General features: G+C 43.7%; 1 protein-coding gene across 5 annotated transcripts in view; it reads left to right on the forward strand.

Moving 5' to 3' along the window:
- The first annotated feature begins 928 nt into the window (after positions 1 to 928).
- The window catches only part of SMARCAD1 (SNF2 related chromatin remodeling ATPase with DExD box 1), a 66,237-nt gene continuing 54,014 nt past the window's right edge, over positions 929 to 13,151 (forward strand). The window contains exons 1-3 of one of the 5 annotated variants that reach the window (XM_032762576.1): positions 929 to 1,031; positions 1,558 to 1,802; positions 12,096 to 12,270. In XM_032762576.1, coding sequence (XP_032618467.1) covers positions 1,586 to 1,802; positions 12,096 to 12,270 — 392 coding nt within the window. In that variant the 5' untranslated portion in view covers positions 929 to 1,031; positions 1,558 to 1,585. Of the gene's footprint in view, positions 1,223 to 1,510; positions 1,803 to 12,095; positions 12,271 to 13,151 lie in introns of those variants that run through there. The other 4 variants (XM_032762578.2, XM_075066160.1, XM_032762579.2 and 1 more) reach the window with 4 other exon arrangements.

Consider the following 13,151-nt stretch of genomic DNA (forward strand, 5'->3'; position numbering starts at 1 on the left):
CATATGCCTCTTTGGCAAACGTATCCTGCCTGTGCTTATACACTCCCTCCAGGCCATATCTGTCCTTGTTCACTGTTAGTTATTATTTGTACTTAAGACTTACCTGAGGCAAGTTCCTGTTTTAACTCATCTCTTTTGTCTATCTTAGATATTACTGGGTCTTGTTTTGGACACTATAATCCTTTCATGGATACCTCCTTCTAAGCATCCCCTGTGCTGCCCTGCAGGGCCCAGTTACATACTGTTTGTTTTCCTTACATAGTGCTTGTCCACTACCATTTGTCTAGCTATAGGTAGAGATTGTAATAGGTTTGAGGCAGGGCGTTCGGTTTTGAAGTTCGCCAATAGAGGGACAGGACCTGGTTCAAGCCCTTGCCTTCCTTTTACCCCAGTGCTTTGGGGGCATTGCTACTCCTTGCACTACCTCAGCTTTGGCTTGAAAGGGAACAGGGCTCTTGCACTACTGTGACCAGACACCAAGTGCGAAAAATCAGGCCCTTAAGTGTGAGTGTGTGTGTGGTGTAACAGGAGCCTGTATAAGAAATTCAGGTCTGTCCCTATAACGTCAGGACACCTGGTCCCCGCCATCCTGCACGGGGGGTTGGGGAGGGGCGGGAGTTGGTTTTTACTACGGCAGCGGGCACAGCGCCTGCTGTGCTTGTGAAGGTGCCAGGGAGGGCAGACTCAAGGGCATCAAAGTTCCTTGAGGGGCACCGCTCTGCGGGGGCGAGCAGAGACCTCGCTGCCTGGGAGCAGCACCGGGCCTCTCTGCGGTCTGGCCTCGACCCCCGCCTCTCGTCCGCCCTGTCCGTGACCGCGTCCCCGGCCAGGGCACGCGCTTGAGGCGCAGGGTGGACGGCGCGCGCGCTCCCCAGAGGCGCAGCTCCGGCAGGCGAAAGGGCTGCTGGGAAGCGGTGAAGTCATCATTAAGCGCGCCGCTGTCGCTGCCTGCTCACGCCAGCCGCCGCGTTTTGCCTCCGAAAAGGGTCTCCTGCAGCCGGCGCCACCCTCGCCCTGCTGCGCCCGCGCCGGTGGGTACCGGGAGAGGCCGAGGCGGGGGCGCTGCTGGTGCCTGGGCGCCCGCGGTAGCCGTGGCAGGGTTAGCTGGGGCTCGGTGCTCAGCCGCTTCATCCGCCCCCTTCCCCCGCCTGCATCATCGGTCCCTCCCCGCCCGCCTCCTTTTTGTCTTTGTCAGCCAGGTGGCTCTGCCCGGGTGAGACAGGTGCGGGGTGGGGGCGCTGAGCGGGACCTCTGCCTGTCTCTCGGGGAGCAGATTGAGGGTGGGGAGGGGATGGATTCAGCTCCCGCTTCCCCTGTGTAATATATTACTTTTCCTCTTCTCCACATAGGCTTGTTTCCTTCTTGCCTCCGGGTCGAGGCCTTTCCTGGGCCATGCTGGGTGGGGGATAGGGCGAGCGACCCCTCGTTTTTCTTTCTTCCGTAGCATTTTTTGTGTCTTGTCTCGGTGCCTTTTGGTTTTGAGTAAGCCATGGGTGATTGTCTTCCCTTCTTCCTCCCACAGAGACTGTGGAATCAATTCTGTCTCCTTTGTTGCAGACAGCGGCAGGAGCCATAGGCTGAGATTATGAGTTTGTTTAATCTGGACCGCTTTCGCTTTGAGAAGAAGGCTAAAAAAGTGGAACAGGAAAATCCACCTTCTCCTCTTCCCATAGCTGAGATACCAGCTGCTCCTTCTCCTGCTGCAGCAGACAGTGCTGGTGGTGGTGGTGGTGGTGATGATGAGGTTACAGATGACAGCAGCAGGCCAGATACTCCAACATCAGATGTGACTGAGAAAACTGGTGAGTCACGTGTTTGATTTGTGTCTAGCACAAACACGCTGATAATGTATTTATAAGAGTAAAACATCTGCTCCATTTACAGCTTTTTTTCAGCATTTCCCCTTTTCCAGGTACCACTATTCCACAATAACTGCCTTAAAAGCATCAAACTCTGCCATAACATTTTCTTTTATAAAAGTGAATAGAGGACTGAATCAGGATTGAAAAGGTCAGCCTTGGAGCCTGCTGAGAACCAGTAATAAAGTGTTTCATTGACTAAAACTAACCCAAAGCCTGACAATTTTTAAAACATGTTGCCCTTCCTTTTGTACAAACATATCCATTGTAACTGAAGCATTTCTATATTTAACATTACACCCCCCTTCCTCCCCATCTACCTCTCAAGGAAAGCATCCTAGAACCTCCAAAAACCAGAAGATGTGATATCCCCTATATACATTACTAGGAAGATCTAACTTATCTATGGAATACTTTTAATACTACTGTGATGTGTGCTGTACTAAACCGTAATCTCTCTGCTGTTCAATTACCACCGTCTGATCATAACGTGGTCTTTTTCAACATCATCCATCAGCAACCCCATGCAACTTGGCATGCAACCTTTCCATGACATCAGTGCATCAAAGTCAATGACTCTTTTTCATTTGCTCTTAGTCCTCTCTTCCCTTTCTTTCATTGGTATGGTTGATTCTTTCTCCATGTTTGACTCTCCTCTACCCTTGACTGTTTTGCTCCTCTCTTCCATCAAATGGTCTGCCTTGCCTACTTCCAGCTCTGGCTCCTGCCAATACCAGCTTCCTGCTCTTGTGTTGTGGAACTCCCCCTTGCAGATATGATAAGGATAATTTCCTCCAGTACTTATTTGTTCTCTCTTCCTTCAGTTCTGTCAGCTTCCTAGCTAAACAGCTGTACTTCTCCAATGTAATTGAATCCCAGCTGCCTTTTTGTCAGGTTTGTTCACTCTTCAAGCAATTCTGTCCTCCTGCTTTCACTTTTCCACACAGGATCTCACTGATTTCTTGCAAAAGAAAACAGACAAAATATGGTGAGTTCCCCTTTTTCTTACAACTCTTTACTCCATTTCTGCTATTATTAATACCGAAGTTTTTCATCTGCTCACCTCTTCTAACCCCTCCACTTGCCACAGTGATCCCCCTTTCCTTGTGCCAACTCTCATGCTGTCTGACTCTTATCCATAAACTCTCACTCTTCTTCTATGGCTCTTCACCTCACTACGTAAGCATTTTGTAGCCTTTCCACCTTAAAACCCACTCTTTACCCCACTTGCCCCAGCAGCTGCTGCACCATTTCCCTTCAATTTCTAAGCTAATTGAATGTGGTGTTTAGAACTGCTGTCTGGAATTCCTCTCTTCAATTTCTGTCCTAGACGCTTTTCAATCTGGCTTCTGCGCCTTGCATTTCACTGCAACCACTCTTGTCGAAGTGTCAAATGACATCATCCTAACCAAAGCTTAGAACCAATACTCCATCCTTAAGCTCTTTTATCTGTCAGCTGCCTTTTAACAGTCTACCATGCTCTTCATTTTCTTGAAATCTTGTCCGTCTTTGGCTTCTGTGGTTGTGTCCTCCTGTGGTTCTTTTTCTTCTGTTTCAGTCACTCCTTCAGCTCCTTCTTTGGAGCTCTTAAACTCCCCCCCTCCTCAGTCCTTCCTACTTCCTTCTTTGTGGATGATCACACCAAGCTTACCTGTGGCTCAGGCTTCTAACTTGGGCATTGTCTTTGATTAAGACTTCTTTCTAGGTCCTCCCATCCAGGCTATGTCTAAATCTTGCCTAATATTTCTTTATAACATTGCCATCCATACACGATAGCTAAAACTTTTATCCAAGCACTTATCTTGCATCTCGAATACGGCAAAATCGTTTCTCTGGCCTTGACTACTGTCTTGCTTATATCTGTTCAGAATACTGCTGCAAAATATTTTTCCTAGTCCATTGCTTTGACATGTCACTCCTCTCTTTGCATCTCTCTATTGCTTCCCTGTCATCTCTTGCAGCAAAACATAAACCACTTGTCTTCACTTTCCAGGCCCTTTATAACCTATCTCCATCTAGTTACCATCTCATTCTCTGTTAAAGTTGACTTCTCCCCCTAGTGAATCAACGATGTCAGCCTTCATTGCCCATTACTTAGGTTTTCAAACAACTGCCTTTGTGATTCCTCCCATGCTGACCTTCAGATTTGGGAGGAGTTCTCTGTAAGCATCTGGAAAACTATTATACTATCTTCCTTTAATACCCTCTTTTGCCATGATTCCTACAAAAAACGTAACTGTTAGGCTGCTGGAGTGCAGAGACCACTGCCTATTGTCCTGACCAATATAGTCTCGTATCCTTAGACTAACGGACTGATGGGGAGTACATCTGTTGTCTTATACTTAGGGTGGGTCTGCACTTCAAATGCTCATGGGCTCAGTAGTGCTTCTATGAGGACACTTTATGCCAATGGGAGGACACTCTCCCGTTGGTGTAGTTAATCTACCTCCATGACAGGCGGTAACTATATGTCAGCGGGAGAAGCTCTCCCACCAACAGAGCGGTGCCTACACTGGCACTTTTGACAGTATAACTACATTGTTCACAGGTGTGGATTGTGCAAACATCTGAGCAATGTAGTTATACCGAAGTAATTCTATAGTAGACCTGGCCTCAGATAGTAAGTTCTTTGGGTCTGGATTGCCTTTTTGTTCTGTGTTTGTACATGATCCATGACGAGGGTGATGGTGGTGGTAAGAATCTAAGCCTGGAGCAGAGTTTATTTAGTTCATCTGACTGGGTTGTGTAGCCTGATTTGAAACTTCATTTCTGTTTGGATCAAATCTTCAGATTAATCAGTGAAGACAATTGAGCTATCATAATATTTGTAATTATTAAATTGACTGATTTTTTTTTTAATTGACATTTACTTAAGAAACTGCTGTACTGTCTAATGCTAACAGTCGTCTTATATTTAAAGGGCAAGAATAAAGGAATAAGCGTGTTCTTGTTTTGTTTGTTTTTTCTTTGTATGTAAGCTGGAGTCAGTATTTCCACCTGAATCTGTCTGTTCTCACTGGCTGTAAGGCTTTTGTGTAGCAACCACATAGAGAAGAGAGAGAGGACCATATGTTATTGTAAACTCAAAAAGTGGCAGGGGATTTGGGGTAGATGAGGCATCCAAAACTGCTTAACTTACTTTCAATTAATTACTTCTCAAGTTGACTGTGAACCCTAAACCATGTCTGTTTAAGGGAGAAATAATTTGAAAGCTACTGTGCATACACAACAGTTTCCCTCCCTCTATGCTTCATAATGTTCTTGGATTAGCATAGCGACTGTGCATGAATGTGCAGTAGCTACATTAATTCAGGGCATTTAAGCTCAGGACAGCAGTCTTTATTTGATCTCTGTATAATGGCTTGCCAATGCTAAGTATGGTGTTTAAGGGCTGGTCTGCACTGTGGGGGTCGATGTAAGATATGCAACTTCAGCTACAGGAATAGTGTAGCTGAAGTCAACATATCTTATTTCAACTTACCTCCCGTCCTCACGGCGTGGGATCGATGGTTGCGTCTCCCCCGTCCTCCACTTCCGCCTCTCACCCTGGTGGAGTTCCGAAGTCGACGGGAGCGCGGTTGGGAATCGATTTATCGCGTCTAGATGAGACACGATAGATTGATCACTACCCATCGATCCGGCAGGTAGTGTGGACGTACCCTAAGAATACATGTTCCTAGTGATCTCTGTTGGTGAGTAGGTGGACTGTAAGTTGCTCAACTAGTTGTATCTTTCTTGTGGCATTAGACTTCATTCATACGTATAGAGAATAGCAATAGTTGAACCCAATTGTTACAAAAGCATGGGTCTCTGGACAGATGAGAGTCAAATGGGTGCAATCTTCTGGACAGATCCAGATGAAATGTGAGTGTTTATGTAACCAGCTTCATTTGGGTAAGCAAGTGCAGTGTTGTGTCTGAGAGCAGCAGAGCTTCGGACCATTGTAACAATCCAAGGTCTCATGCCTTTGAAGGATGGAGTTGTTACGAACGAGGACAGTACTTCAAAATGCATGTCTCTTCCTACCAGCATAACTTTATTCTCGTCTGTGCTCAGCTTTAGCCAGTTTCTCTTCATCCAGATGTTTTCTGCAATATTTTGCAGATTTCTCAATATGGCCAAGTTTGACAAGGAGATGTAGTGTTTCCTGCTGCCACTTTATCTGTTCTGTCTCACTAGTATTCCCAGTGGCTTCATGTAGATGTTGAATTCAAAGGAGGGAACAGCCATGCAGTTGTTTTGTGCTTCGTCTGTGTCAGGAGAAGCACACAATAAGCTATTGATGGTTGTTGCTTTTACATAGAAGTTGAATAACACAGTCAGTTTTTCAGGAATCTTTTTTCCTGTGGTTGGTCACTGACTAGTGTATTGTGGGAGTTTACTGGGAAGCACATATTAACATTCTTGACTTCATAAAAAAGATATGGGCGTGAGCCAATGGAAACCTGGTATCATTGTTTTCTCTTAAATAGGTTGAACTAGATGTATAGAACTGGCTTAGTCTTTGATCCGGCATTTGTGTAGGTGAACCTTTATGCCTGCCGAGAGCCCTGTTGACTTCAGTGGGACACATTAAAAGTGAAAGTGTCCATGAATACAGATCCAATTGCGGGGCTATGGTGTTAATTAGCAATAGTTTTAAGGCATTTATGTAATTACCAGTACTTCACACGTGCATAATGCTTTACATTTTCAAATTGCACAAAATTTCATTACTTAACAAGAGATAATGGTGACAGTGCTATTTTCCAGTTGTTAGTTACACTTGTCTGCACATCAACCAGAATATTAATTTCAGATACATCAGTTTAGATGAGTTAATTCTCTTATTTTAAAGTAAATAATGTATACTAAGGGCTGCATAGTAGAAACATGAATTCTCAGGTTTTCTTTGCAGGAAGTTGTAACTTGTGATTAAGTTATGAAAAAGAAAATAGTCTGAATAGCAGGAGAGATTCTTTAACAATGATATCTGGTTGTGGTATACATGTAATGACCCCCACCCCCCATGCAACCAGACTTCCCCCTGCACTTGAACTTCACCCTGACGAGCCCCACGCCTCCTGTACCTGGACCACCCTGCTGAGCCCCAACCACCTTCACCTGAACACCCCCCCCCCCCGCCACAGACTCTCATTGTCCCTGCATCCGGAACCTCCCATTGAGCCCCTGTGCATCCAGATCCCACACGTGGACACCCCACTGAGTTGCCTGCACCCAGATTGTCCCACACAGAGCCCTCTCCCCCCACACCTGAATCCCCCCACTAAGCTGCTCCACACTTAAATTCTGCAAAGCTAAGCCTGCCAGCCTATACCTTGTGCACCTAGTACAGAGGGACAGGGCCCTGGGATATGTTTGGCGTATGCCAGGCCTTTGCGCTGTGTCAGGGTTGGGTGGAGCCTCACTACCAAGTCCATGTGCCAGAGGTGCAGCCTGCAGGGTGATCTCGGACCTCAGTGCAGCCAGTGGTCTGTGCTCCCTGCTGCCATGGTGGAGCTGTCACATTTACTTATTGACAAACACAATTTGCAGAATTTTATAATACTGTGTGCAAAATTTGTGTTTTTGGCACAGATCTCCCTCAGGAGCATAGTAGGGAGCTTGTCTCTACTTTATAAAGTGCCATGCATATTTGTGGAGCTATAGAAGTAATATTTCTTGTCTTGTTGATGCTGATACTAAACTCAGTACAGATTTGAAGTTTGAAATGCTTTTCAATTTTATGCTGCCTTTGTAACTTGATTTTTCAGGGTTGTGGAATTTTGTGTTGATGATGCATCATATTGACTGCAGTGTAGAGGGAAGGAAGAGGGGATTGTTTTTTGTCATCTGAGCTTTTGCACCTTGGGCAGATGGGATGGTGTTAACTAGGAATCAGCTGAAGCTTTTAGCATTAGGAAGAAGATACGTCCTAATCATTGCCCCCTTTTGAATAGACAACTGGCTAGAAATTCTTTAACTTCTAGTCTATCATCGCGTCAGACATTAACAACCAGACATTTCCCTGCTCTCCTAGTATCTGCAGCTGCCTCTCTTAATGGCAGATAGGCATATAGCTGTATTCTATTAAAATCAGCAGCAGTGAAAAATAAGAACGTTGACATACAGGTTGAAACTTGCTAGTCCGGCACCCTCAGTACCTGACTAGTGCCAAACCAGAAAATTTGCCAAACCACAAGAGGTCAATATTGTAGCAAGCGGGTCTCTCTTTATTTTTATATTGCCGGGGCAAATAAATGGAACAACGCTTGCAAGGCCATCTAGCCAAGACTTACCGGCTCTCTTCATAACAAAGTGTTAGTGTTATACAATTTTACTGTATTGGCACAAGGAAATAAGTAGATAAAGCACAAAAAACATAACATCTGTGGTCCAGCATGATTTTATTTTGCCAGACCAGAGAGGTTCAACCTGTATAAACTTCTGTCATTAAAATGAGTTAACAAATTGACTAACAGCTGAGATGCCAACTCCCCTCCTCCAGTTTTTAGAAATCCTCCCAATTTTTTTAACATATAATTACAAAATTACTAATTCAGGCTTAAGCCTACTAATTTTGCGAGCACATGTTAATTTATATGCAATTTTGTTATATATAAAGTAAAAAAAATGCACACTGGACAATGCAGCAGGATCTACGCAGGGCAGTTGGAGTACAGTGTGTAGCCTAGGGCTCATGCAGTGAATCTCACGTCCCAAGCCCCAGTGACAGTCGCTGCGGCTTGTCTCCTATCAGACCCTCACCGCGCAGTCTGCAGGGCAGGAGAAGGCAGGGCTGAAGGGGAGAAAGAAATGTGAGAGAGGAGGCAGAAGAGGAGTAGTATCATCCTTATCAGGAGGTCAAGGTCTGGAACTGGTGAAGGTAATTAAAAGACCAAGGCAGCATAGGAAGGCAGCTTTCCTAGGGCCTGTCCTCCCCTTCTTCCTGTCTGGGGTGCAGGTGGGGGAGCACAACCGGGGTGGCGTGGTGGCCCGGGTGTGTCCCCCTCCCTGTGGCTATAGAGTGGGGAAGAAGAGGGAGCAGTCTTGGTTTTTCAAGGGAGGGGTGAAAGAGAGAGCTGCAGGCAACCTCCCTAGCGTTTTTCATAAACCTCCCTAAAAGTCTCAGAACAAAGTTGTCATCTCTGCTGTTGTTACCAGATGCTTGCAAATTCATGAAGTCGCTGTTTTGGTTTCTGTTTCCCGTTTGGGTACCATATTGCCATCGTGCTGTCTGAAAACTTTTTTAAAACAAAAGCTTATGTTTTGCATTTGAATTTCACAGCGTAGTTGGGATTCTGTAGTCTCTTACTTGATAGCAGAAGGCTGGAAAGCACTGGTTCCTGCATGTGTGTGCGCCATTTTGAATCTAGACTAACTAGACTGAATTTCCATAGCTTTTCTGTTTAATAATACTTTTTATATCAGATGAAGCATCATAGGATTGGCACGTAACAGTTGTTGCAAAGTGAACAGTAGCATATAGAAAAAAATCACCGTCACCGGAGGAAACAAGTATATCAGAACAATAGCGAGAGCAAACTGTTGGCAGTAAATCAAAGGGGAAGTCTGTTCTACAGTACTACATTGACACAGCTGCTCCACTGTAGCGCATCTGGTGAAGACTTGCTATGCCAGCGAGAGAGCTCTCTCCCATTGACATAATTATTCCACCTCTGTGAGAAGTGGACGGTATGTTGGTGGGAGAGGGCCTCTTGCTGACATATTGCTGATGTGGGCATCGCGAAACTTGTCTCTCGAGGATGGGGGGGTGGGGAGAGCTTTTTCCCACTGCTGAGTGATGTAAGTTATATTGACTTAGAGCAGGTCTATACTATACCCTAAGTTTCACTACAAGTCTAAACATTCCAGAGAATTTTATCAGTTTGATAAAACAAGAGTTTCTCTGCTGTAGCAGAATCTCAGAAAATAAACATGTTCTCTATTTTTGCTCTTAATTTAGTGAAAAGAGTGAGTTGTTGCCTCACCTTTTAGTTATGCACAAGGCCATCCTCCACAAGAGGAGCTTTCTTCCTTTTTTTTGGTCATCTCAATGTACAAACGCCAGAAAGGATGCAAAACTTTTTTTCCCTATAGAACTTTTTGTATTAGCATATTCCAATCCGATCTTAAATCCTGTGGCCTTTTAATTGCTGTTAGACCTTGGCACATGCAAAGGTTACATTTTATTAATGGCTGATAAATTAATTTTCCCCTAGAATATTGAAGGTGTCTTGGTTATGGTCACGGTCCACTCGTTCAGCGGTGCTAGGATCCAAGTTCAAATTTTTACTTGATTTTTCTAGTGACTCTGCCTTGTTGTACAAAGCCCTGTTATATGTTAGCAATACGTTTTTTACAATTTAATGGGAAGTTTTTCCCCTTTTCGTCTTAAAATTCATATGTGTTTTTTAGAAGTTTCCACAGTGTCAGTAAATTGCTTGAGGTCATATACTTAGGTTATCTAAGTTTCTGTCAAACACTGCTACAGTACCTTACAGGTTATTTTATATTTATTTCCTGCACGACTGCTTTCTTACAGCAGACTCCTTCTGCAGCTGTCATAGTCTCCACTGCATGCTCTCTCCCTCGTCCTTCAGTCTTGCATGCCTCCAGGGTCTATAATTTTTCTCATCTTCAAGGAAATCATACAACTTCTGTCTGAATTTATTCTAGTTGCTTGCCATACTGTCTTGAGCAGTTTTTTCTAGTTCTGCTCATTTAAAAAGAAGAAAAAGGGGAGAAAAAAAGAGAGTTTTTTAGAATATGTGGGTAGGATATTGGGCTTGTACCTCAGATCATGGTTCTTGACTGCCACATAATTTCTATGTATTCTTTGGAAAACCATTTAAAACTGTATTCTTTAGCCCATTAGAAAAATGAATATGTGGAATATTCCCACCTATTCCAAGTGCACATTTTGGTGTGTAATGTAAGGGCATGCCTATGCTGCAATAAAACACCCATGGCTGGCCCCTATCAGCTGCTTGGGTTGCTAGGCTGTAGCAGTGTGGACTGTAACCGGAGTATGACATACGGGCATGGGAGCTGCCTGAGCAATATCTCCCTGTCTACAGCTATCTGAAAAAGAACAAACAGCATATGAAATGACATCTAAGGCTATGTCTGCACTACTACTTATGTTGGCAAAACTTAGGTCATTCAGGGATGTGAAAAAACACCCCCTTGAGCGACATAATTTTCACTGGTGTAAGTGGTAGTGTATACAGTGCTATTTTGGTGGGAGAGCTTTTCCCACTGACATAGCTACCGCCACTCATTGAGATGCTTTTATTATGTTGACAGGAGACATCTCTCCCATTGGCAGCTACACGAGTGTTCTTACATTGGCAGTGCTACATCGGTACAACTGTGCCACTGTAAGCTCTCAGATGTAGACACAGCCTAAGCTACAGATATGCTTGTAGTATAAGTGAACGCACTCTCACCAAACATACCTTAAATCTCAAACTTACTATTCTGTAGTGCTCCAATCACCACTTCCAACATCCGCTCAAGGAAATGAGTAAAAAGGACTGACTGGAGGCACGAGGAAGGCTTGGCTTTAGTGGAGATCTACTCCCTCTGACCCCATCTTGGATTTGTGCCACTAAAGATTTTAGAAGGAAAGGGGATGTAGGGAGCCATTTGTTTAGCTGGAAAAGAGCTCAGAGCTGCAGTCTCTACACATGCTCCTTTTCAAAACAAAGGGACTTAATTTCCAACCCAAGAATTAAGGTAGTCAGGGCACTTTTGAGTAGAGCGAAAAGCCACTTGGAATAGTTCCATGACATCTGGGGTGGCCGGGAGATCTTGAGTTTGATTCAAAGTCATTGTTCATGTGGAAATTTAAGTCTGCCATGTGCCTCAGCAAATCCAAGACCAAGTTGGTCAAGTAATTAATTGGTCAGCCTAACCATGAAGTCACAGGTGTCACAAGGTGGATTATACAAGTTTGGCTTGTAACCCAGCAGTTTTTCACTTTAAAAGCCATATTCATGTTTTTGAATGGATTTTGTTTAAAGCTATTGAATATTCAAACGTAAGTATTTGGTCAACTACAGAACTTAAATGAGAAGTCTGCTGATAGAAACCCATGGATTCTGGGGAGTTGTCAACACATAATGATGTAAGCTTGATTTGAATAGTCAGTGTTTTTCAATGAAAGATCATAACTTTTGTGGTGAGGCTTTAGTTGCAATGAAACATTTTGAATTTGTATTCTTTTCTCCATCCTCCAAATGGCTTGTACAGAAGACTCCAGTGTCCCAGAAACCCCAGAAGCAGAGAGGACAAAGAATTTATCATCTTTCAAGAATCGAAGAGGAATACAATTCATTGATGTGTCTTCAGACAGTGAGGATCAAGGACCACCAAACTGTTCCAGTACAAAACAAGACAGTGTTTCCATGAGTGAGGTGATTGTAATGTAAGTCTTTACCATACCAATCTTCAGTAGTAGTCATTATCTTCATTTATGAGTTCATCAATTTCAATGTCCTATTTAAAAAAAAAAATTAAAAAAAAATAAAGTAAGTTCATTTCATGTGTGCTGACTAAATGCCATGTTGGCTTGACTGTCTTCACTAACCAGGCTGTAATGAGCTTTCATCTCAAAAAAACTTCATCTCTTTAAAGAGTTGTCTTTCTCTGAGTACTACCTAGTTCACTGGAGAAATCCCAGAATACATGAGTTTCAATGATACTTTGGGTATTTATCACATTCTGGGCAATTTTCAGTGAATTCAAGCACTGCCAAGAGGATTTCTCAAAATTCAATTTTAAAAGGTTAGCTGAAGTGTTTATATATAGGCTTTTTGCTTCAGCTTGCTTGCTTTTATCCTGGTTTTATAGACAGATTAGTTCTCATGTAGTGCCAAAATTGTTGAGTGATCAGAGGCCTCAAGTTAATGGAAATTATAGCTTTCAGAAGTCTTAAGTATTACACAATGCTTTTCAGTTTCTCTGCCCCTGAGGAAGCACTGTTAGTTGATGGTCAGGTGTTCCTTCAGGGCATAATATATAATGAACTTCATATAGTGAAGAGAATTCAGCACAAAAATAGTTATGCATTCATGGCTTGACTTTCAGAATTGTTTAACGTATGAGGGGTCCTATTGTAGAGACAAGGTGGGTGAAGTAATATCTTTAATTGGACCAGCTTCTGTTGGTGAGAGAGAGAAGCTTTTGAGCCGCACAGAGACAGGAGAAGGGACAACGGCATAAGGGTCTGTAACCATTAGAACACAGTCCCCTCTAGGCCATGGAATAGCAGCCAGGATTCCTGAGTCTCAACATATCTTTGCTATC

This window comes from Chelonoidis abingdonii, chromosome 5 (assembly GCF_003597395.2).
Source record: "Chelonoidis abingdonii isolate Lonesome George chromosome 5, CheloAbing_2.0, whole genome shotgun sequence".
Lineage (NCBI taxonomy): Eukaryota > Metazoa > Chordata > Testudines > Testudinidae > Chelonoidis > Chelonoidis abingdonii.